Source organism: Pelodiscus sinensis, chromosome 1, assembly GCF_049634645.1.
Source record: "Pelodiscus sinensis isolate JC-2024 chromosome 1, ASM4963464v1, whole genome shotgun sequence".
Taxonomy (NCBI): Eukaryota; Metazoa; Chordata; order Testudines; family Trionychidae; genus Pelodiscus; species Pelodiscus sinensis.
The window spans coordinates 321,175,035-321,200,584 of record NC_134711.1 but is presented as its reverse complement, the minus strand read 5'-3'; the positions used below and the strand labels follow the sequence as shown (position 1 = coordinate 321,200,584).

The 25,550-nt window shown below is 53.7% G+C and overlaps 1 protein-coding gene across 1 annotated transcript in view; it reads right to left on the bottom strand.

Moving 5' to 3' along the window:
• Positions 1-25,550, bottom strand: part of ARHGEF17 (Rho guanine nucleotide exchange factor 17) — a 258,300-nt gene that overhangs the window by 13,223 nt on the left and 219,527 nt on the right. The window contains exons 8-18 of the mRNA XM_014577378.2: positions 22,986-23,095; positions 20,750-20,835; positions 17,064-17,182; positions 13,429-13,642; positions 12,672-12,745; positions 9,283-9,476; positions 7,220-7,470; positions 5,357-5,603; positions 3,042-3,128; positions 2,310-2,377; positions 409-557 (exon numbers count right to left, since the gene is read on the bottom strand). Of these exons, the coding sequence (XP_014432864.2) occupies positions 409-557; positions 2,310-2,377; positions 3,042-3,128; positions 5,357-5,603; positions 7,220-7,470; positions 9,283-9,476; positions 12,672-12,745; positions 13,429-13,642; positions 17,064-17,182; positions 20,750-20,835; positions 22,986-23,095 (1,599 nt within the window). The remainder of the gene's footprint in view (positions 1-408; positions 558-2,309; positions 2,378-3,041; positions 3,129-5,356; positions 5,604-7,219; positions 7,471-9,282; positions 9,477-12,671; positions 12,746-13,428; positions 13,643-17,063; positions 17,183-20,749; positions 20,836-22,985; positions 23,096-25,550) is intronic.

The window sequence follows — 25,550 nt, the reverse complement described above, 5'->3', positions numbered from 1 at the left end:
TTCTAATCCGAACTAGCCGCATTTAAAAATGGCGTCGGCTGGCTTCATGCAAATGAAGCCCGGGAAATTCAAATCCCGGGCTTCATTTGCAACTGCGGATGACTACATTACCCCCGCTAGTTCGAACTAGCGGGGTAGCGGAGACATACCCTGGTGTAGGAAACAACCGAGGGGAGACTCTGGTGGCTAACCACATCTCACTGCCAGGGGCTGGAGTATTTCCCCCAGGACAGAGATGGCGCCATGTTCTGCACTAAAAGGCTGATGCAAAGCTCATAGAAATCAACAGGAATCTTTCCACAGACTCCATTAGGCCCTGGATTGGCTCCAGAGCTCATGACCAGCCTGCGAGCCAGCCTGGGTCCCCGTGTTTGAGCCCTCCTGGGGGCAGGAAGAGCGAGTGGGTACCTCTTGCAGCAGCGTGGCTGTGTTGAGGATGATGACTCGGTTCTGACACCCACACCACAGCTTGCTGGCCACCGACACCATCTTAGTGACAGGGCTGCCTGGGGAGCCAATGGACAGTGACTTGGAGTTCTGGGGGTCCCAGAAGTGTCCTGCACAGAGAAAGAGAAAATCAGCAGTTGTCTTCTCCTTAGTGGCTCCCATAGGGCCTGGCAGCACAGCAGCCATGCGGGCTGGTGGACACATTTCCTGTTAAACCAGGCTGGCTTCTGAAACAGGCATGACATGTCGGTGATGCTGTGAATGCCTCTAGCTGCCGACTGTCACAGCATCTAAGCTCCTCACACCACCCTGGGGAGGCAGAGCTGTGCTGTTATTCCCATCGTACAGGTGGGGAACTGAGGCAGAGAGGTTAGGTGACTTGCCCAAGGCCCCACAGGCAAATCAGTGGCAAAGCAGACCGCAGGTGTTTCAAGGCTTAATTTAGTGCCTCCCACTGGGCTGGTGTGTGTGCAGTGTTGCTCTGGGCCATGCAAACCACCACCACCTGGCAGAGATGGGGTTAACACTGTACACTTCTGTTGTGACAGTAACACTGCACATCTTGGTTGTGGCTTCCAAGAGAAGAGCTCAGAGCACCGATGATGGTTTGGAGCCCCCCGTGAGGCAGGTCTGTGCTATTAACCCCATTGCATGGGGGAACGGAGGCAGAGGGAAGTTAAGTGACTTGCCCCAGGTCACACAGGATGCATGTGGCAGAGCTCAGGCCCTTCAGACTACGGCAACACGGGCTAACAGCCATGGCCGCTCTGCAGCCAAGTCATCTGGCTAGTCATTTTTAGTGCCCACCTCCCTTAGGCTGCATCTCAACCTCCTAGCGACTCTGCACTACAGCCCCTTTGGCACCAGGAGTCAGGCTGGGAACCTGTGGCCTTAAACCTGCATCCTCAAGCATGTTTCCTTCTCCTTCCACCATCCCCAGATGTTCCTCCGAGATGTGGAGTCTACCAGCTAGGCCTGGGGTGGGAGGAGCCGGCCTCCAACGTAACCATGCCTCAGATTCTTTCCACTGTGCATTTGGGGAGGCCCCAGAGCCCCCCCCCCCCATTCCAGACTGTGGGCTCTGACACTGCACAGCCCTTGACACCTTCCTCACACCCAGAACCAAGGGGCTAACTCCGACCTCCAGCATTTCCAATGGTCACCACTGGGCTGAATCCTGCCCCAGTCACAGCAGTGTCATTCCGGAGTGACTCCACTACCGGCAGCACCATCACTCCTGATCCGCACCAGTGTCACTGGGAGCAGCACCTGACTCTGCCTGTCCAAACCGTGTTAGCTCCGAGCCCAGCTCTCTAGTGGGTTACGGCCGAGGGGGGCACCAGGTGTCTGAGAGGGCAGAGTCTGGCCAGGACTCTCCAGTTCCATGCACCATGAGCAGCGCTGGGGCACCCTTCATTGCGAAGTGATCGTACAAGGCTGGGTTCTCCCCGTCGTACCCCGCTCTGACGGCCTGGGCTCCAGTGACGTGACTCCTGATTTACACCAGGAGAGAAAGAGGAGAATCGGGCCCTCAAAATGGCAGCCTGAAAGCCAACCTGTTCCCAAGTGCCTGCTAACTCTGGGTGCCCAGGAAGTGCCCATTACCTTTGGGTGCCCCAGATTAGTGGCTGCTTCTGAAAACATTGGCCCACATTGAGAGTCACGGTGGATGTGATGGTAGAGGTTGGAGAGGGGGCTGGGGAATCAGGACTCTGGCTCACTGTGGCCCTCAGCTAAGTCACCTCTCTTGTCCCCACCCCCATCTGCACAGTGGTGCGGTCAAAGCTAACCCATCTCCGAGGGCACTGGTGGCTGAGCCAGCTACCAGGCGGTGCAGTGGGGTGGCGGCGTCTCAGACTCACCTGCCTCTCTCTGGTAGACGAGGAGTTCTCCGTTTGCCAGGGACACGAAGACCTGGTTGTCCAGATACCTGCAGGAGAGAGACGCCTGCAGCGTTAGCCTGCGAAGGATGTCACCGTGGCAGCTCTTGTCCAAGGAGGCCGCTCCGAAGGAACTAGGCTCTCCTGCAAAAGTCTGCTTGCTCGCTGCACCTCAGTCTCTCCTCCCCTCCCCAAAGTGCCCCATATCAACGGCTCTTACCTATCCCCAACAGCTACCTCCAGTTTCTCTAACAGAGCATCCCGCAGAGCTCCATCTCCCACTCTCCCCACCATCGGCTGAGCTCAGGGCCCCGCGGCATGAGGAACTGCACAAGAAATGGTCCCTGCCCCAAAGCATCTACAGTCTGAATAGAGGGCAAAGGAAGGAGTGTTCCCCTTGCAGGATAGCTGGGGAAACTGAGGCCCAGAGCGAGGCTGTGAATGCCAAAGGTGCCACAGGCAGATCCCCTCAAGTGCCTTCCCCACGAGCTCCATATTAGTTGCTATTGAGATCACGGGGACACCTAGATACGTCTGCACTGCAATCAGACACCTGTAGCTGGCCCGAGCCAGCTGACTTGGGCTAAGGGGCTATTTAATTATGTGACAGATGCCTGGGCTTGGGCTGGAGCCTGCACTGCGGGATGAACATACCCCCCGAGGCCTGGGCAGGGCCCTGGCCAGAGCCGATGCCACGGTTCGTGTACCACTTACAAGATGCACATGACGGAGGCCGAGTGCTGCATCTTCATGCTGTTTTTCCGGTTGCGGATGTTGTCCGAGGATTGGTACACGTGGATGCTAGGAGGCAAAGGGAGGCAGCTGAGGTTCCTCTGGCTTGGTTGATGGAACCAACCCTCTGACCCGGCCCAGATATTGGGAAACCCAAAGCAGCACCAGTTGCACCACATCTCAGCGCTGGCAAACCCACTTGGTAGCTTTGCTCAGCCTGTTTCCTTTCCCTTCTCCATTGGCACCCGTGACAGGGCAGCAAAACTCACCTGCAGGGCAGCTGGGAATGGTGGTATTTACAATGCTCCCTAGCACTGGCTCACCGCTTTCTGGAACATGCAGCATTGGGTGGCACAGAAACACCCTGGCGCACGCGCGTGTGTGTGTGTGCGAGTTCCACCCTTTGTAAAGCTTAAGGGGTTATATCAGAAAAGGGCCACACTGGGTCAAACCAATGGCCTATCTAGCTCAGTATCCTGGCTTCCAACAGCAGCCAGTGCCAGGTGCTACAGAGGGAATGAACAGAACAGGGCAATTATCGAGTGATCCATCCCCTGCTGACCAATCCCACCATTCGATAGTCAAAGGCTAGAGAAACCCAGACCATGGGGTTGTGTCCCATCTTGGCTATAGCCACAGACAGACCTATCCTCCAGGAACTTATCTAGCTTTTTTTTGAACCTACTTATAGTTTTGGCCTTCTCAACATCCCCTGGCAATGAGTTCCACAGGTTCCACAGGTGTGGTGTGTTTGCGCTGTACTTAGGTTGCCCTCTAGTGGACTCCATGTCAGGGAGCCACATAGTGGTTCTCTTCGTTCACATGGCAGGGGTCAGAGCTTTTGGCGCTGAAGAGACTGATCCCTTGCTCACTTGGTATGGGTGGGCAGCGTGGTGTCTATGTACCTATGAGGGGCGTGTGCAGGCAGAAGTGTCTGTAGTTATGGGGCAGAACACTGAGCAACGCAGCCTGCAGCTGGCTGGGGAAGACCCTTCAGAAAATCAGCTCTTGTGCAAACTCCCTTCCTTAGGGCCTGCAAATGGCCCATGAAAAGCATCAGCATAACCCCCTGGGCCACTGACACCAACAAACCGCATGAGCCCTGTCCCAGCTCTGGGGTCAGGGCCACGCTTTGGTCTTAGGGCTTCCAGACATTTCCATTCTGCTTCTTCGGGCTTGTGTGTGCATGGACTGTGTACACATAAATGTGTGCTTGCATATCTCATCCGATGCTGTGCACATGGGGATGGATACACAGTCATAGAGTTTAAGGCCAGAACGGGCTGTCAGATCCTGCATGCCTGTGTGTGTGCAGATTCAGCAGGATGTGGGCACTATGCGGTGACTGAGTGTGCGTGTGTATGCGTGCATTTACACGGGCATGCACATGTGCTGTGCGGGGTGGTGGGCAGATCTTTAACCAGGTGGATTTAAGCAGCCCCTACCCATATGCAGAATGCAATGTTGCTTAGGGCACCTGAACATTTGGGGCACCTCTGAGTCTTAATGTCCACCCATCTGCCTCTTCCTAGCTCTGTTCTGGGGTTCTGCTTCCTCCAGAGAGGATCTAGTTAACGTAAAGTGACAAAGCCTGACAGAGCTATTCGCAGAACCTGTGAAAGAGCCATTCAAGTGGCAATGAACCGTTTAGCAGGCAGTTGCCAAGCCCAGGTATACACTGTCAGTTCCTGAAGCTGACAGGTCCTTAAGTGTAAAATCTGCTCTAAAGATCTTATATTGGTCTGTTGCTGAGATTATAAAATTATAAAATCTCATCTCTAAAAAAACTGCCCCCCATCCTCCGGCTGCCATCGGGCATAAAGGCACCAATTTAACAGTGCTGTGTAGGGCCCCATAACTCCCAGGGAGGGTGCTGGATTTAAGAGGCCTGGGTCATCCGCTAGCCAGCGAATATGTCTCCCCAGGATTTGATGAGACTCTTCTGGTGCAAACGGGCACAATGCCAATTCAAACAGTGCAGCTGCACCTGCTTACACCAGGCTGGTGTGCGCCCAGGATCTCCACCGGCACTGAGAAGACATTCTGTTCTCCGTCTCCCACAGCTCTCAGGATTACTCCAGACAGTACCTGACTCCTCTTCATCATCCCCCCTTCCCAGCATGCTATGCACCCCCCGGCCAATAACGCCCATGTCGGCAGCTTCACTCCAGTGCAGCCCTCCATTAAAGATGCCACCGGAGGGAATTAGCTCAGCAATACTTGGGGGCAGGATCAGGCGATGTCCCCCCAAATCGCCCTCCCCACATCCCATTGATGTCTATGCCCAGATGGCTCACCAGCCATCCTCTGTGCCCAGCCACATTGAGCTCTGATAGGCCTCGGGGTCGATGCTCAGCAGGTCCTCCAAGCTTCCCCTGGTGAAGGACCCTCGGCTCGACCGCCTCATCGCCCGCCCATCCACGGGGCTCTCGCTGTTCCTGTTCTGGCTGAAGGTGTTGGAGATGGGAAGGAAGCCTGGTTCTTGCTCCTCCTCCGAGCTGGTCGTCTCAGCAGCCACATCTTTGGAGCTGGGGAGCTCTTCATCTGGACATGGAGAGGTGATAGAAATACACAATCCAGGACGTTTGGGGATCAGATTCTGAGCAGCGTGACTCCGGAGTAACTCGCAGATTTCCAGCTAACACCAGTTTAACCTTGTCTATTTTAAAAAATGTCTCTTGCACCCATCACCATGGTGTCTAGGCACCAGATGGAGGTCCTGGGGGGACTATGCTGGTGCAGATGAGGAAAGGGTTTGACCTAGGATGTTTCATACTGCAGCTGTATTGCACTGGGGATAGATGCTCTCTGATAGGAGCCCTAGGCAAGTTACATACAGACAGATGTTGGGACTGATTAAAAATGATAAATCTGACATTTCCATGGCACTTTTCATCCTCTTGGATCAACCCCAAACCCACTGTGGGGGGCGGGGAAGGGACGAGGGAGGGCAGATTCTGTTCTCAGATGCACTGACCCAAATTTACAGTAAATCCATTTACTTAGTGGAGTTACGCTGGATTTATACTGGAAATCAGGATCCAGATTCTGACCCTTCTGCAGTCAGGACTCCCAGATTAGCAATGTATTCAATATACAGGTAAAAGGTTTCAAATATAGGTATGAGAGATAATGGTCTAATTTTTTACACCCAGATGCGGAATGAATGTTATGTGCACCAACATGGAGGTGACAAGTGGCGGGGGAGGGTTGGGAATGTGAGAAGGGGCTCAGGGCTAGGGCACAGTGTTCGGCCGTGGGGATGTGTGGGGCTAGGCATGAGGCATGCAGATTGCTCTGGAGCTGGGGTCTGGGGCGACACGCCTCTCCTTGTTTGCAACAGCTCTGAGGCTGGCGCCAGAGGAGAGGTGTCTATTTAAGGCTGCAGCACTGCATACCTATCTCCAGTCCCGGTCACCCTGGCTGCACACACAACCCTTGACTGCCTGATGCGTGGTCATGCAGCTTACCGGAAAGTAGGTGAGATAATACCTTTTATTGGACCAAATTCTGTGATTGGGAGGGACAAACTTTCGAGATCCACAGAGCTCTTTTGCGCAGGTCTGGAGCATGCTCTCTGGTTCTGAATAGCTCAGAAGCCTCCACCCTCAGAAGTTGGGTCAATAAAATATCTGACCTCTCCTGACTTGTCTCTCTCACATTTTGGGACTAACGTGGCCGCACTGCAGACACCGATATTTATGACATATTAATAGAATGTTCAAAGAACGTAGGTTAGGTTGCAAAGTCAAGCATTTAGTTAGCAGGATTTCACCCTGTGCACTCAATGAGGCTGGGATCCTGTGAAAAAACAGTATCTGATTCAAGACTGCATCATCTCTCTCTCTCTCTCTCTCTCTCTCTCTCACATACACACACACACCGAACAATTCTAACATCTCTGAAGTGCTTGATTTTGCAACCTTAGCAATGACTTTTAATATCATTTTTGTGTGTCGTTTCCTAGATTTTGTTTTTAAAGGGAAAAAAAATTAACTGTCTTGCTGACTATCAAACGCCTGATGCAATGACTGACAGTGGGAGAGCTTCTCTATGGAAAAGTCACAAGGATCCTTTATAATGGAAAGCATTAGGGTCACAACCAGCTCCCTGATAATAGCAGGGCTCAGTCATCAGCGGCCTACGATTTGGTGACTCACTTCCAAAGCTGGAGGAGATGGTGGAGTGGCTGGCCTGGCTCTGGAGGGTGCCTGACGGGCTTGGAGAGGACTCGTCGTCTGTGTCATCGCTGTCAAAAGGCATCAGCTCCCTGTTAGCGCTGTCCATGGGCTCGGAGAGCTCTATGGAGGAGCCGGAGATGGAGATGTGCAGGCACTGCTGGGGCCCGGAGTCGTCCAGCGCTGAAGGAGCTGGCTCGGAGGTCGGACTCACCAGGGACTCGGGACGCTCCCTGTTATTAGAGTGACAGGCTGATGTAAAGCCAGGAGCACATTCACACAGGCAAATCCTACCCTGTACTGGATGGGGCACGGCGACAGGAAGGGAGGAAGCCTGGCATGACTGCATTGCTCACAATGTGGCTAAGCCACCAGTGAGATATGTATGTGAGAGGCCAGTGGATCAGACGCAGGCCTGGATTCTAGTCTTAGCTCTGCTACTGACTCATCCTGTGCATTGGGAAAGCCGCTGTGCCTCAGTTTCCCCATGTTTAAAATGGGGATAAGATGTCTCCCCTGCCTACGAGAGCTTGCTGTGAGGATTAAATCTCAAACACTATTACTAGATGCCGCATATTGCAGAAAACCTACACTGGCGCTTTAATAAGCACTGTTATCTGCTAGCTTCCTCTCCCCTTCTGCCTGGAAAGCCAGATGTCTCATTGTCTTGGGCCGGAGACAGCCAGGGCTCACAAATATTCTGGATCTCCAAAAAAGACCAACATTAGCACATCTGTACAGCACGGTCCTGCAGATTTAAGGGCAAATACTTCCAGTGGCTGGCACAGAACTTAGGCATGCCTGCACTGCAATCAACACCCGCAGCCAATTCGTGGCAGCTGACCTGGGCTTACGGGGCGCGGCTGCAGGGCTGTAAAGCTGCAGTGGAGAGGTCGGTGCGTGGACCGGAGCCTGGGTGGGGGACCCAGGGACAGTGCCTCACTGTCTCTCATGCGTTTATCCTCCCAGCACCCCTGTGAGGTAAAGCAGTGCTAGGGCCCCACTGGACAGCTGGGGAACCAGGGTACAGAGACTAAGTCCCAGGTTTTACCTCCCATTATAACAAGAAGTCTGGCAGAGGAGAGAGAGGAATGCTGCTCTCCCGAGTCCCAGGCTAGCCCTGACCACTGGGCCAGCCTGCCTCTCCTCACAGCTCTCCTAGGGAGCTCCTGTTTGTTTCTGATGCCTCATGCTGCAATGGTGTCGTATGGCAAACCGGGGCCCCTTCCCCTCCAGACGGCCCCTGGGGATACCCAGCGCTCAACTCGCTCCACCCCACATCAGCCCCCACCTGCTTGGTCCCTGTTTGCTTCCAGCTGCAGATGCACTGGGACAGTGGTTCTCCGCTTCTCCACCACTGCAGGCCTCAGGTTGAGAACCACTGTGCCAAACACACACTGGCCTGTCCAGCCCTGCACTGCCAGCCTGCCCCTTCCCCTCAGGGGCAGACCTGCCTAGAGACTCGCCCACAGACCCCTATGCCCAGCACCCCTCCACTCAGCTAGACCCTCACACAGACCTCTATGCCAAGCACCCCCAGGCTAAGCCCTCCACAAACCCCTATGCTTAGTATACCTCACAGGCTAAACCTCCCCACAGACCCTTATGGCCAGCATCCCCCCCTCGGGATCCTTTTGCCTTGTGCCACCTGCCTAGAAACCCTTGCACAGTGTGGGGCTAGGAACCAGGACCCTGTGGCATGGGGCAGTGAGCTGGGACCCTGCGGCACTGGGGCGGGCAGCCAGGGTGCTGCAGTGCCACTCCCAGGAGTGGAACCCCAAGTAAAACCTGATGATGCCGCAGCCCCCACCCCAGTCCCAGGTATATGCTGCCCAGAACTCCCCACAACTCCCCCGCACTGCCTGGTGTCCCGCTCACTCACACTCTTCTCCCCACCACACCTACAGGCCCCGCTGCTGGTAGAAGAGCTCCATCAGGACTGACCCAACTCAGCCAGTCCCACCCCCTGCCAGACCGGCGTGGCAAATTCTAGCCGTGTGCTAACTGGGCTGCAGGCTGGGAACCACTGCGCTGGCATCTGGTACCTGTAGCTCCTCTTGAGGCCTGGCACAGCAGCGATGCAGAGGATCCTGGCCGAGCACACGGCGATGCAGGCCTCTACCGAGGGCTCCTTCTTGATGCTGAGAAGGCAGACCTGCCCCACGTAGCCATCGCTGTTACACACCCACACCTCGTAGGCGTTCTCGGGGCTGCTGTGACTGGGAGAAGCACAAGAGAACTGGAAGGGGGCAAAAGACAAGGAAGTGTCAGGTCATTTTTTAATTGCACTGAAAGGGCTTCATGATGAATGTCTCAAAGCTGCTAGCTTGGGGGCGGGGGGAAGAGGGCGCAGAACGTAAGAAAAGACAGACTGAGTCAGACCAATGGTCTGTTTAGCTGTCTTCTCACAGCAGCCAATGCCAGGTCCCCAGAAGGAATGAAGAGAACAGGGACTCATCAAGTGATCCACCCTCTGTCACTCGTTCCCAGCTTCTGACAGAGGCTAGGGGCACCATTCCCGCCCATCCTGGTGAACAGCCATTGATGGTCCCATCTTCCATGAATTTATCTAGTTCTTTTTTGAACCCTGTTATAGTCTTGGCCTTTGCAACATCCTCTGGCAAGGAGTTCCACAGATTGACCATGCACTGTGAGAATACTTCCTTTTGTTTATTTTAAACCTGATGTCTAGTAATGCCATTTGGTGACCCCTAGTTCTTGTATTATGAGAAGGAGAAAATAACTTTTCCTTATTTACTTTCTCCACACCAGTCATGATTTTATAGACTTCTATCATATGCCCCTTTAGTCATCTCTTTTTCCAAGTTGAAAAGTCCCAGTCTTAATAATGTCTCGTCACATGGAAGCTGTTCCATACCTCTAATTATTTATGTTGACCTTTTCTGTACCTTTTCCAATATATCTTTTTTGAGATGGAGTGACCACCTCTGCATGCAGTGTTTGAGATGTGGGTGCACCGTGGATTAATACACAGGCACTAAGACATTCTGGCTGTGTCTACATTGGCATCCCTTTCCGGAAAAGGGATGCTAATGAGACACATCGCAATTGCAAATCCCCCGCGGCATTTGCATTTACATGGCTGCCGCTTTTTTCCGGCTTGGGGATAAGCCGGAGAAAAGTGCCAGTCTAGACATGATTCTCCGGAAAATAAGCCCTTTTCCGGAGGATCTCTTATTCCTACTTGAAAGATTTATTTAAATCCCCCGCGGATTTGCAATTGCGATGTGTCTCATTAGCATCCCTTTTCCGGAAAGGGATGCCAATGTAGACACAGCCTCTCTGTTTTATACTCTATCCCAACCTTGAAGATTCTCGATGTTCTGTTTGCTTTTTTGCCTGCCGCTGCACACTGAGTGGCTGTTTTCAGAGAAATATTCTCAATGACTCCGAGATCTCTCTCTTGAGCGGTTCATTTGCCATTTTCTTGCCCAGTCAACCCAGTTTTGTGAGATCCCTTTGTAACGCTTCAGTCTGCTTAGGACTTAACTATTTGGAGTGCTTTTGTATCATCCACAAACTTGGCTCCTCACTGTTTACTTCTTTTTCTATATCATTTATGAATATACTGAATAGGACGAGTCCTAGTACAGACCCCTGGTGAACACCACTAGTTACCTCTCTCCATTCTGAAAACTGACCATTTATTCCTACCCTTTGTTCGAGGAGGCTGTCCCTTGGTTTGAATAAAGAGGGTTTCCTTTTCCATAGCCCTCTTCATCCCAAACAATACTTAGGTGTCACCCCTGGCACGACGCTACCTCTGGGGTGGAACATGGCAACTGCTTAACAGCTCACAAAAACACCACCCAATGAACGAGGGCAGATGGTGAAGGAGAATACCCTAGCATGAGAAATAGAGATGCCCAGTACATCACCCACTGGAATCTGGCCGGGGCCTCGGGGTAACACCCCTGCTCTTTTGGAAAAGTGTCTAACAAGGAGATGAAATACTCACTGACTCATCCAGGGCAGATTCTCAGCAAGTGTCAACTAATGTCACTCCTGTGACTTCAGTGGAGCTAGGGCCATGTACATCAGCTGAGGGGCAAGCTGGATCCCAGCAGCATCAAGGTATCCCCGCAGCATGCTGCAGCTTTGGGTCAGCCGTGGGTGAGGGAAGAGGGCCGGCTCCCCGCAGCCCTTCCAGGAACTCAGCTGTGACCCATGGAGCTGTGCTGTGCAAGCACTGGCTTGGCTTAGGGTGGTGGCCAAGGCCATGGCCCAGCACGAGACAGGCTGCTAAAAGGCCCCATGCGCCACCGCTAGGCACAGCAGAGCGACTGGATTCCCTGTGTAACAGGGACACAGGGCAACCTGCAGCCTGTCCCATCTCCCAGGGCAGAGACTCACACTGGTGGTGGCAGCCAACCCCCAGGAACTCACACAGAAGGTCCCCCAGCTCAGGATGAACAGCTGACATGGGCAGCACCCCTGGGAGATGAATCAGTGCAGCAGGGCAGAGGCTAGCAGTGATCTCCCAGACACCGTCCCGGAGCTCTTTCCTTGCCAAATCTCCTGCAGAGCCACTCAGGGGACAGGAAATTGGGGAGGGGGAATGAAGGGAGCTACTGAGTGGTGGGGAATGGGGAGCAGCTGGTTCTAGGCTGGGAAGGGGCGTCCCAGTAGTTCCTGCCATTCCAACGGCAATTCCTTGGGGGCTGGTGCTCTGTGCACCTATGCTCTCCCCCCTCAGAGGCCATGTCTTGTTCTCCGCCCCGGGTGGCTGACACTTGCGCTCCTGCCCCGTTTCCAGGCTGGGCATCTCTGCTGTGGCTGCAAGGTGGGGCTGGGCTAGCTGGGCTGGAGAATTCTTCCCCAGCAGCTGGCCCGATTTCATGAAGCACAGCAGCTGCTCCAGCCCAATCTCCAGATCCCAGCAGACTCTGAGCCCCTCCCGCCCCCCGCCCTGGCACATGCATATGCGGGGCTGGAATGTAGCCAGGCCTGCTCTCACCTCTGTGTGATCTTGGGAGGGGGAGAAACATAGATCTGCCCCCTCGTTTGGGGGCACCAGCCTGTTCTGCAGCCCCAGAGCCACTCTCCTTCCCATGGAATGGGGGGCACTTGCCTTTCACAGACAGATTGGTATTATCATTCCAGGGACGTCCAGTCACATGGCTCTGCGGCATCCCAGTGCCCCCTGTAGGGCAGGGAACCTTTCACTCCCTGGTGCGAATCCAGGAGCAGCCAAAAGCTGTTATGATCTGATGGCTGCTTGGTGGCCTGTGTCAAAGGCGCTGCTGGCTCTGATGACCTGGGACAGTGATCCCATGAAAGATGAATGGTCCCCTCCCTTCTCTGCATGTGCAGCCAGCACCCGCCCTCCCCAGGGTGGAGGTTACACGTTTACAAACACAAACACATTTTAACACCCCTGCTCTGCGGGTAGGATTATAAAAGGCCAACGTACTTGCATCCCACTGCGTGTCTTCATGATAGGGATCGCCTTCAGGAACTCCGGGTCCAGGCAATTTTTGTGGGAGGCTGGAAGTGGGAAAAGACAGACAAGGAAGGCTAGATCTGTGCCGATAGCCATCCATAGCAGTAACTGCAGCCAGCAGCAGATGCCCCAACCCAGAAGGTTTTGCACACCATAGAGACAAAGAGCACCAGTGAAATGCAGCAGCCCTGGACACTGTTTTAGCGCAGAAAGTGGAGAACATGGCGTTCCGCTGACGCTGCAGATGAGATGGGCTGCATGTTCTTTATCAAACTGGATTTGGCTAAACCCTGCATCTTGGCAGGAGGTTAGCTTAGATGCCCTTGCGTTCCCTCCTAGCCCTGTGGTTCTGTGATTCTCAGGCACAAAGGAGAACCACCTGCTGTCTCGGCAAAACACATCTTGGGATCTTTCAAGGGCTGATCAATTACCCGTAGCACCTCCCCAACACTGGGGTGTTGATTTCATAGACCCAGAAGAAAGGGTGCCCATCTGATAGATTATCAGTGGAACTCTCTGCACCAGCCGGGTTTTTCTTGGCAGTCTCCCAGCCCTGAAGTGAACCAGCCAGGCCATGCCTAGCCAGCTCACCAGCAAAGGAGGGCCTGGCTCTCAAGAAAAATATGCCAGCTGGAGCCCTGAGTCAACTCCCACTAGCATCAGTGGGAACCTGCCCCACGGTGCTTAGCGGGGATCACATCAGGCCCCCGTTTGGGGAGCTAGTTACCCAGTTTCTTCTTGGTGTCCTCGAAGGCGTGCTCAAAGCTGTGCCGCGCGTCGGGGTTGGGGAACTCGAAGATGAAGGACTCGGTGCCGTCGGCTTTGGTGGTGGTGAGCTCCACCTTGTTGGGTGGGAAGGACATGCTGAAGGAGAGGGACTGCTTCTCCGCCAGCTCCCGGTGGATGGCTGCCATCAGGTCTTTGATGACATCATCCAGGCTCTGAGGAGGCACAAGGAACAGGGAGAGCATTGTAATCCTGAGGGGAAGCGTCTTGTGGTTAAGGCGGGGGATGGGCACCTAGAAAAAGTGGATTTAATGCCCAGCTCTGCCACAGATTCCCCATGGGATCTTGAGCGCGGTATTTTGCTTTTCTGTGCCTCAAGGCCCCCTGTGCAACATGAGGAAGATAGTGCACCTTTTCTGTCCCAGTAGGGTGTTGCTCGTATGGGCAGGGACTACCTCTCACTGCTTGTAGGCACAGCACAATACAGCTCTGGTCTGTACTGGGGCCTCTCTGCACTGCTACCATGACACAGAGCATGGACACAGGACCAGATGAGATCTCAAATTGAGTCCCCTGTTCCAGCAGACAAGCCCACTGGAATTCTAATCACCACCATCATCCTTAATGCTGACCTGCGAAGGAAAAACACAAAAGGGTTTTGTGGCCTTATAAACAAAACCATTTTTTTTTTGCTTGTTTCCTTAAGCTAGAGATAGCTCACTCCCCATGCCTGTCTTTCCTGGTTTTGTTGCATTTCTCAGTCAAGAACCAAGAGATCAGGAGCAAGAATTTTCACACCGCTATCAGAGAGATGTTGTTGGATCTCTACTCATGAGGACTTTTTCCCCCACTGTTTGTCAGGTGTTCAGGTTAAATGGATGGTAAGCGAAATGCAAATCACAAAAAGGATCAGACCTCTTGTTGCTGCTCCATCAAAATGGGTGGAAACGCACTGATTCCTTCCCCACTTCCACTGCTGAGATTTCATGTCATATCCTGCTGGTTCTCCAAGTGGAGGCAGGGGAATAGAGTAGACAAGACCTTAGTTTCTAATCTCACAAAACAAACAAGACAAAAAATCTCAGAGGGAGAGCCATGTGAGTCTGTAACTTTAAAAATAAGTAGCCCTGTGGCCCCTTAGGGTATGTCTACACTACAGTGCTAATTCGAACTAACTATCCAGACTAAAAAACTAGTTCGAATTAGCGTTTTGCTAATTCGAAGTAGCATGTCCACATTAAGTGGACCCTGAACCGGGGTTAAGGATGGCCGGAAGCAGTGCCGGCAGGGCATCAGATGAGGACTTAGAGCGTGGAGCTGCTGCCTCAGGCTAGCCGAGGGCTGTGCTTAAAGGGACCCGACCCCCACCCCAGACAGACAGTTCTCAGGGGTGCCCCGCTTGCAAAGCAGTCCTGGCTTGGAGTGCCCTGAGTGCCCACACTGGGCACATCACAGCACTCGGCCATCAGACCGGCTGCACTTGCCACAGGCTGCCATCTGGGGAGAGGGGGCAATTGGGGGGCTGCAGGAGAGGTTCCACCCCCAGAAGCCCGCAGAGCCAGCCCAGTCCTCCCCATCGGGGGCTCGTACCCCATTCCTCCCTCACCTCCTTCCACTTACCCTTCCCTAGCCCCCTTCCTGATGTACAAAATAAAGAAAACGTGTGGTCAAAAATAGAATCTCTCTTTATTGAACAAAACTCGGGGAGACTGGGAAAAGGAGGTGGGAGAGGGGAAGAGAGAGGGTGGGAGAGGGGAGGGCAACTAAAATGATCAGAGGTTTGGAATAGGTCCCATATGAAGATAGGCTAAAGAGACTGGGACTTTTCAGTTTAGAAAAGAGGAGACTGAGGAGGGATAGGATAGAGGTCTATAAAAGCATGAGTGGGGTAGAGAGGGTGCATCAAGAAAAGTTCTTCATTAGTTCCCATAATAGAAGGACTAGAGGACACCAAAGGAAAGGAATGGGTAGCAGGCTTCAAACTAGTAACAGAAAGTTCTTCTTCACAAAGCAAAGAGTCAACCTGTGGAACTCCTTGCTGCAGGAGGCTGTGAAGGCTACAACTAGAACAGAGTTTAAAGAGAAGTGAGATCAAGTCATGGAGGTTGGGTCCATGGAGTGGTATTAGCCAGGGGGTAGGAATGGTGTCCCTGCCCAAAATTTGTGGAAGGCTGGAGAGGGATGGCACAAGACAAATGGCTTGGTCACTGTCTTCGGTCCATCCCCTCCAGGGTCCCTAGGGTTGGCCGCTGTCGGCAGACAGGCTACGGGGCTAGATGGACCTTTGGTCTGACCCAGTACGGCCATTTTAAGCTCAGGGCTCAGGGTCGGGGGTCTCAGTGGACCACCTTGATTTTCATACACACCTGTTCCTTGGTGGCCAGGCTGGCAGCTCTCCTGCCCTAGACGGCCACTTTCCTGTGCCTAGTGCGGAGGTCGTGGACGAGGTCCACGATGTCCGCACTAGACCAGGCTTCCTATTCCGAACTACCTGTACTCCTCATGGTGGTAGTGTAGACATACCCTAAGGGGCCACAGACAAAAAATTGTTTGACAAAAAATCTCTATCAGGGAGGTTACAAACCCCACTCCCCCATTTAACGCTCTGTGTTAAATGGACCAGATTAAAGACATCTAGGCAGCTCTATACAGGGTGGTGTCTACTCTTTCCCGGGTGGCTCAGTCTGTTAACACTGTTCAGTGAATTTCATGTGAGTTGTGTATGTGTCCAGAGTCTTGTCCCCTCACTGGCACTGACTGCCCATGCTCTAGGGCTACGTCTACACTGCCAGCTTTGACAGCAGTGCCTATGCAAATAAAGTGCGGATTAGCATTTAGCCATGCTTCGTTTGCATAATTTATTCAAGACGTTTTTGCGCAAAAACAAGCAGTGTGGACGGGGGGAGGGGGGAGGTTGGTGCAACCCTCCCATTTTGCCAAAAAACCCCGCATTCACACTGCTTGTTTTTGTGCAAAAATGGCTTGAATAAATTATGCAAATGAAGCATGGCAAAATGCTAATCCGCGCTTCATTTGCTTAGGCACTGCCGGCAAAGCTGGCAGTATAGACAAAGTCTAGGTGTATTCCTAATACAATCCATGGGAGTGCTCAGACAGCATGGGGAGAGATCAGACCTCATGTTCACAATGGCTCCTGCTGGCTTTTAAAGCAGCCTCCCTCACCCCTTTGCATATCAGAATCTTACCTGCCCCCTTTCCTGACCAGCCCCATTAACCCTCTCCTTGGCCTGGGATACCTCCAGCAGGGCAGAGGGAGCACAGGAAAGGGCCAGGTAGGATTTAACTGCATGTGCTGCCTGCTGAGCGCAGCCGAAGAAGGGAGGCCACATCACTTGGCAAAGCAGCTGCCAGGATGTTTATACAAATTTATAGGGGGCACTGGGCGCTCAGTGAAGCTGGGGGAGAGGGGATGAGCCCTTGCTGGGGGACCAGGTCAAGCTCTCCCCTGGGGACCTCACGGGACACCGGGGTGTGATCTTGTCCAAGGAGCAGTATTTCCAGGGTGCCGCAGGATGGGTCGTCTCCTGCAGTGGCTGGACAGGGCTGATGCTAGCTGAGCCCGGGAGATGGTTAAACCAGAGCCCCGGCTGTCCTTGCAAGGAGCCCCGCTCTCACCTGGTGGGGGAAGCTGAGGGTCTCAGAGAGCTTGCTGACTTGGCCCAGAGTGCTCAGGTCCTCGTCCAGGCGGCAGATCGTCTTCTGGATGCTCTCGCGGTTGGTGGACTGGGAGGCCCCTGTGTGGCAAACAGAGCAACAGGGGCTGAGGCAGTGGCTGGGGCAGGAGGGGTTAATGTTCCTTCTAGTCTTTTCGGCCCACGGTCGGGTATTTTCCAGCCATGTGCGGAATACATTTTATGTGCACCGAGGCATGTGTGAATGTGCACCACCAGGAGAAACCAAACAACCCAACTGTGGGTGCTCTGCTCATCAGCCGGGCGGCATCTGAATCTCTCCTGAGCAACCGCACAGGCGCCCAACTTACAGGGAGCATTGATCATGGTACTGCCCTCGCTCAGTGTTTCATTTAACCCTTTCCCCCCTGGATTCTCCACTGCCACATACAAACTGAGCTTCGCTAGAGTCTCCCCACAGCTCTCCTCCTGTTCTCCAGCAGCTTGTGCTGGAAGGGTCAGACGGGGCTCTCCCGGCAGGAGTCCCTCCTCCCACACTGACTGCTAGGTGACTGGGTGCTGTATAGCTGATCTCGGACTCAGCCTTGTCTGGCCTCAGGGTGCACCCCCCTTTCTCTGGCTCCCGCCGCATCTCTAACCAGCCCCCAGCATAAATCAAATGGGCTGGCTGCCTCCACCTCCATTCTAGGGACCTCCTGGGGCTACCTTGCTCTGCAGGCCTGGGACCGGACCTGCTCCTCCAGCCCCGTCAGAGGTTGAGGTGCTCGCTGTGCTACATGGGTGAAATTCATCCCAGTGCAAAGGCCCGCTTAGGTATGCGTTGAGGCCACTGGCTTGTCCAGGAGCTGGGGAGGGCATGCCTGGATCATGAAGGTCAGCCAGAAAATGCAAGACCCGGGGGCTTGTTCAGTGGGTCAGCTGATGGTGCCCGTACCCTGTGCTGGCCTGCATGGGGGTGAATGTGATCCAGAGCCTGGGTCGTCACTGCTCACGGAGCGTCCGTGCCGGGGCACTCTGGGGTTGTGAAGGGATGTTGTGATGGGCGTCAGGCCGCCCGACACTCCCCCTTTCTCCCACGCTCAGCGTCTGCAGAGCACTGCTGCACACAGCAGCCAGCTGGCTCTGCTCATCGTGAGGGCTGGGTTCTCATGCATAGAGCGATTCCCACACGGCAGAGCCCCTGCTAGAGTCATCAGGGCCCACGGCTCGGTGAGTCATCCCCTCCCGGCTGCCTGGGCCTGCTCGCAGCACTCGATCCTGGAGGGAAACTGATGCAGGAGCTGATGCACTCTCTGGAGCCAAAGGATAAATGTGTTTACACCATCAGGAGCCCTGGCCCAGGGGGGCCAGCTGCCCCCCCAGGCCTCCCACCCCAACTCACTCGGACTGAAGCAGCTAGGAAGCAATTACACTGGGGTAAGGACTGGGAGCAGCTCTGCTCCCACCCTGGGGTCTGGGCAGGACTCCTCTGCATTCGCCAGCTGAGTTACTCAGGCTGGGCACTGGCGAGAGGCCTGGGGCCTTGAGGCACAGATACCTGTGATTATTCCCATAAGGGCTGTAGAGGGATATAGGGCCAGATTCTGGGCCCTGCTATGGCCCTTCCCTGCCACTCCCCTTCTTGCCCCTTGGACACTTCTCCCCATATCCCCTGGGCCAGGGCAAGGGTGGGAGTGGCTGGTGAGCTGTGTGCTATTCAGGGTTGTAGAGCAGCCTGTGTACAGGGTGTGCATCACCTCATGCTTCAGTGCCCCTTTGGCCTCCCACTGCCTGGCCTGAGCCTTCAGGGAGATCCTGGCCCACAGCCTGTTACACAGTTTGCCGTTTATTCCTGCTCTGCCCAGCAGTGGCCCAGTTTGGAACACAGAGGTCTCCCTGTATCAGCCTGTGCTGGCTGGGTAGGAAGACGAGAGATCCAGGAGCCTTGACACAGGTGTGACTTGAAAAAAGTAACCGATGGAAAAGGCTTGCTAGGCTGCCTCCTCCATCCTCTGCTGACATTTCCTAGAGGATCTTACATGTGCTCCTATGAGACGTAGGGTTGTTGCAACAGACTTTCCCAACTGTCTATTTTCTACTGCTTTCCGCAGCTCAATAGGAAATGTGCTGAATGGGTCAGCTATTTAGTGTGCATCTGTTGCTAAGGAACAGAAAGTGTCACAGGCTGACTGTTGCTAGGCTGCAAACCACAGCTACTGGGAACATCACCACAATAGAATTCTGATCCTCCTGCCTCGAAAGCACAGGGGTTTGCCGCTTGAGCTAACGAAGACTCTCCACCAAGCTGCTAGCAGGAGAGAGCTTATGACACACAGTCAAGAGGTCCTGAGCCTAACCAGCAGAGGGCCGTGGTGTACAGAGGTAGCCCGTATTTAACTCAGTAACTGAGTGAGTCATTGTCTGCAGATCCCTGTAAGAATACTGAAATGTACTACAAATAGAGCACAAAACACTAGTAGGAATTGCATTTCTGGAGCTATTTGAGGCTTGGGTGCTGTAGCATTTGGGGAACAAGAGGTTTCTCAGCTATTTAAATGTTTATGCTATTTTGAAGATTACTGTAAAACAGCTGAGCAGAGTGAGGTGCAAACAAATCTGTCCCTGGAATAATGTGGCCCAACACAGCACTACTACAGCACTTTACATGGGGGAGTTGCTAGATGGAGCTTCGCTCAGCATGACCTGACCAGATGAGGGACACTTTGCCCCTGAGCCAATGTAACAGGCAGGTATCAGAGGGGTAGCCGTGTTAGTCTGAATCTGCAAAAGCGGCGAGGAGTTCTGTGGCACCTTATAGACTAACTGAAGTGTAAGAGCATAAGCTTTCGTGGGCAAAGACCCACTTCGTCAGATGCATATAGTGGAAATTTCCAGAGGCAGGTATAAATATGCAGATTTTGAAGATTACTGTAAAACAGCTGAGCAGAGTGAGGTGCAAACAAATCTGTCCCTGGAATAATGTGGCCCAACACAGCACTACTACAGCACTTTACATGCATATTTATACCTGCCTCTGGAAATTTCCACTACATGCATCTGACGAAGTGGGTCTTTGCCCACGAAAGCCTATGCTCCTACACTTCAGTTAGTCTATAAGGTGCCACGGGACTCCTCGCTGCTGTAACAGGCAGGTTACTCCTGAAGGTGGCACACTTAGGCCGTGTCCAGACTCAGGGGTTTTTTCGGGAAAAGTAGCCTTTTCCCGAAAAAACTTCCCCTGCGTCCAGACTCAAGCCGCGTTCTTTCGAAATTATTTCGAAAGAACGCGGCTTTTCTTTCGATGGCGGTAAACCTCGTTTCACGAGGAAGAACGCCTTCTTTCGAAAGTTCCTCTTTCGAAAGAAGGCGTTCTACAATGTAAAGAGGCCGTCTTCGAAAGAGAGCATCCAGACTCGCTGGGTGCTCTCTTTCGAAAAAGCGGATTTCCTCTATCGAAAGATCCGCCTGCAGTCTAGACGCGATCTTTCGAAAGAGGCTCTTTCGAAAGATGCTTTCGAAAGAGCCTCTTTCGAAAGAAGCCTGCAGTCTAGACATAGCCTTAGTAAACACTTTGGGGCATAGACATTTTTCTTTTGTTTGTGCAACGCCAAGCACACCAGGGCTTTGATCTTGACTGGGGCTTCTGGGCAGGCTGCAATAGAAATGATGGCTGATAATGTCAGTACAGACCTTTCACAATGTCCACATCCTCCAAGGGCAATTTCCAGAGCAGTTTGTACTTGCTGGCTGTGTCTATAACACTGGCGGCCGTGTAACTGAAAGAGAGACATGAATGAATTCAAGGATTGCAGTCTTGACAGTGACCACTAGATGGTGAGGGTAGCAAGTGAGAGAGTCATGCTTAACACAGGAAGAGATGGAGGGTCTAAAAATAGCCCTGGCAGCTGGGTTGTCTTAGCAGGAAGGACCCAGCGTGCATCACACCCATCTCTTTTCTCCAGCTCAGAACTCGGGGAAGTTTGGGTCACATCCCTGTGTGCTCACGGGAGCACAGCGCCCAGGCCTGGCACACTGTGGATGGGCAAAGCATTTAGAGTCACCGGAGGTAGGATGGAGAACAAGGCTGGCTTTGGTGCTAGCATTCTGGGGGATCCCAGCTGAGTTATTCCTCAGCCCCTGCTCAGACTTCCCACACGTTCCAAGGGCCTCAGCGTGATGGGCAGAGCGCCCAGTGAGCTATAGTCACCCTTTCGATTCCCCCGCCCTCATGGCACATTCGAGAGGGGCGCGGTTCCCCTCTGTGGCCAAAGGGCCAGCTGTGGGGGGTTGGGAATGAAAGGGGGAAAGAGAATGGGAAACAGAGAGGAGAAAGGAAAATTGACGTCCCTGGATGGGCAATTAGGGACCCATCCTGCATGGCACAGAGTGTTCTCAGCACAGTATCAAGTCTGTGAGTCTGATTCACTCCAACAGACAGACATGTGCGTGTGCATGGGGAGGGGGCTGATGCAATAGCCCCTGAGGATTCACTCTGGGGCACTGCTGGGGGACTCCAGAGGATCCCCCACCCCACACAGGCTAATCAGAATGCCTGGGTCTCACTTAGTGTTCCCTCTAATTTTTTATGTCGATGTGAGGAATGAATTTTGTTAAGTGTGATACCTCCCATCCATACTGGTGCACAGAACGAAATTCAATCTGCACATGGACGGTGTGTGTGGCAAGTGGGGGTGAGGGGTTCAGAGTGTGGGAGGAGGCTCAGGGCTGGGACACAGGGTTGGAGTGTGAGGGGGTGAGGACTGTGTCTGGGGGTCCGGGCTCTAGGGTGGGGCTGGTGAAGAGGGATTTGGCTCTTCCCAGGGAGAGAGGACTCCCTCCAATCCTCTCTCATTGCAGCAGCTTGGGGCAGATAATAGGTGCCTCTTTACAGTGGCATGATTGGGCCTTTCCAGTACGTTTCGAGACAGGCTCTGCTCGGGGAGGGCATGTATAGTTCACCTGCCCTGCTCCAAATAAATCTTGTGTAAGGGGAAGAAGGCTGGAGTGGTCCATTTGTGCCCCACTGGAGCCAGCGCCTGGCATGGGTACCCACAGAACAGCCCCATAGGGCAGTTCTCCCTTGGGGCCCTTCAGTCTCGACAGTGTTTGGATTCTTATAAAGAGCCACCATCCAAACGGGGTGAGAACCAACCCAGGGAACCGGGCTTCACCGACCAAACACCACAGATCCCAGGTGCTGGTCCCAAAGGGCCTGCCAATCAGGGAGAGTGCTGGGTCTCCCTTGGGGAGGTGCCTGCCTGTTGTACAACGGGATCAACATGATTCCCAAGCCACAAGAGGGAACGGAGCGAGATGGAAAAGGGGGTGGAGGTGGAGGTGTGGGGACAGGTTATTTCCTTTTGGACCCTGGCCCTGCAGTCCTGTCTCGTCTGGTTCTGAGCAGGGATCTGAATGGTTAACTGGTTAACCCATAAAGCATCACTCTTACCAGTAACATTTGCTGATTATGGTTAACCGGCAGGGGTTGGAGCAGACCCACCCGCTGCCCGCCTGCTCCAGCTCACCCCCATTTAATCGGTTAACCAGTTAAACATAATGTTTAACCAGTTAACTAATTAAATGGGATTTTACATCCCTAGCGAGGGACACTCACTTTTGGTCACTGGGTTCAAAGTGGTGCGAGACAGGGCCGTCTGGGCGGGCAGAGGAGTGGCTAGGACCTTGCTGGGTTTGGGCCATGCCCCCGTACCCTGTGACTGGGCTGTGCCCCCACTCCTTGGTGCCCCTGCGCCCAGGCCTGGACCCTCAGAAATCCAAGCAAAGCTCAAACTGCTCAGGGATGGTTGGGGTGGGGTGAAAGCAGCTGTCTCCAGGCGTGCGCATGTGGCCCCCATCACCATGGCGACTGGCAACTTCACTGGGCGAGCCCTGACCCTCTCTCCAGGTCGATCGCTGCTTTACTCACAGACTCATGGAGCTGCGGCGCAGAGACCCCGACTTGCGCTTCAGGGTGGTGCAAACGAGGAGGTCCGTGAAGAGGAAGAGCGAGCGGTCCTTCTTCCCACCCACTGCCTTCTGCAGGGCAAAAAGGGGGGATTAACCCTTTCACTCTCCAAACCCCGGCGCCGCCCCCCCGCCCCCCCAAAAAGCCACTGCCATGTTTAAAAGCAAACCAAGTTCTGGCTGATACAGAATCAAAGTGAAAGGTCTGGGGACAAGAGGACAATTCTGACTCCCTCATCCCTGCCTGATGTTTCTGTCTATCCAGAAAACCCTTGACTGAAGGGATGCAGGCTAGAGACATTTTTAAATGGCAAGCCAAGGAGAGATTTGTTTGCCTGACAAGACAGAATAGCTGCCCCAATATTGCTTTTGGCAGCCAGCCTCACAGTTAAAAATTCAGTGATCATGGAACAAATCTCAAGCTCACTTTCAGCTCAGGTGTTATTTCAGGCTCAGCATCCCGTGACGGCAGCACCAGGTTAGCTGGATTAAGGACATGAGGACCTGGTGAGCTTTTATTAACAAAGAGACACCTTTTGTAGGCACCAGATGGACGCTGCCTTGTGTCCTGCGTATCTGGCATTTCCTGAAGTTCAGGACAAGCAGCTGGGCTGATCTGAGAATAGAAGTCCTAGGTGCACTGGCTGATCAGCACATCCTGCCTCAAGCCAAAACCAAATGAGCCTCCTGCCTCAATTTCTTCACACCTGATGCTCCTCAGCAGCTGCAAGCCACTTGGAGAATTAGCCAAGACAGGACCCAAGCAGGCAGCCTCAGTGTGATGGCAGCAGAGTAGCTGGGCTGGCAAACTGTTTGCAAAGGAACTGAGGCGGGAAGAGGCCAACTTTCATATGCACATCAGGTCAGCCACGCCACTCCGTTGATCCAGAACTCTCAGCAACAGACACTGCATCTTGGTGCCTTCCTATCTTTGAGTGTGAGCCTCCGAGTTTGGAAAGACACAACCACAATACCATAGGCTGTGATCAGCATGGCTGTATAACTTGGTCTGCAGGGTCTGCGGAGTGCAGCCTTGCAGAGTGGAGGAGAGTGGAGCGGGGCCCAAACCAGCATAAAGGGCAGCTGGAAGCAAGAACCACGGTCCGGAAGATGGGCACAGCCTCTCTGAATGAGCAGCCTTGCTTGACATTTGTACTGCCGTAGAGCTAAGCTGGCCAAGAGGTCACATGCTCTGTGTCCTTGCTCAGCAGGACCACGACGGAGGAGATCCACAGGGCAGCACACTCTGTGTTACGGCATAAGTACATGGTGGCAGCTCCTGATCCTGGGCAGATACTGCTGAGCTATGGAGAAAAACAGTCTTCTACGCCAAGAGCCCTACCCTCTGCAATAGCCTACTGTTAGGTGCTTCTAATGTCTGAAGCCACTACTCCTGTTTCTTAGGGTATGTCTAGACTACATGAAACGAGGTTTACAGGATCGGCCGGCAAAGGCTTTCCTTGTCGACCGATCCCCGTCTTGACTGCCGGTTCATGCAGACAAACAGCTGAGCCGGCACAACGCGGTGGCCATTTTTATTCTAATGAAGCAGGGGACATTTAAATCCCCGCTTCATTGACTATGTTGGTATGTCTAATTTACATGCCTCTGTCGGCATCACCTGGCACAGTGGTCCCCAACCATTTTTATGCCACAGACTGGCAAACTCATTCACAAACATTTGGCAGCTTTAGGACTAGCAACATTTTATTTGCTTATTCATTATTTGTATACTGAATATGCAAATATGCAAATAAAATGTTGCCGGTCTGCCTAGCCCCAACCCAGCCCCTTACTCCCTAGTGCCTAACACCCTTTGACCCCCACCCCTCTATCCTTTGACCCTTTAACCTCTGACCCCCACAGCCCATGCCAACACTTTCTTGCCCTGTTACCCCACCAGCCCTCACCTAACACCTCTTTGCCCCAACCTCACCCCTGCACTCCCCAGAGCGAGGCTGCTCCCCTAGGGAGTGTGGCCATTAATGCCACATGGGCAAGAGGGTAGCCACTGGTATGTGCGCTGCCTCCTCCTTTGCGCCCCCTCCCTCCCCAAGTGTATCTTGCACCCCCATGGCTACAAGGGGGGGAGCAGGGACCCCAGCCAGCCACCGTTACCTAGAAGAGAGGGAGGCACTTTCTGCTCCACCTCCACTGCCTCAACCCCAGCGCCACCACCAGCAAAAGTGGCCACGCAGGAGGGGGGCAGGGAGGAGCGTGGCGCCCCAGTGGGCCAGCTGCCATTACTATGGGGAGAGGGAGGCGTCTCCTGCCCAGTCTCCTCCAGCCACCACCTCAGCCACCATGGTTGCCAGAGCTGAGCTGCCACGGCTTGAACTCTGGCAGCTGCTGTGGCCCAGCAGCCAGCGGTTTGCGGCCCAGCACTGATCCGCGGCCCAGCCGTTGGGAACCACTGACCTAGCACAACACGGCCCTGGTCAGGAGAGGGGCTCCTAGTGATACTGTAACACAAAGAAATAACCACAGCCGGCCCATAGAGTCATCCTAGAGATGGGTGCTGGGAAGG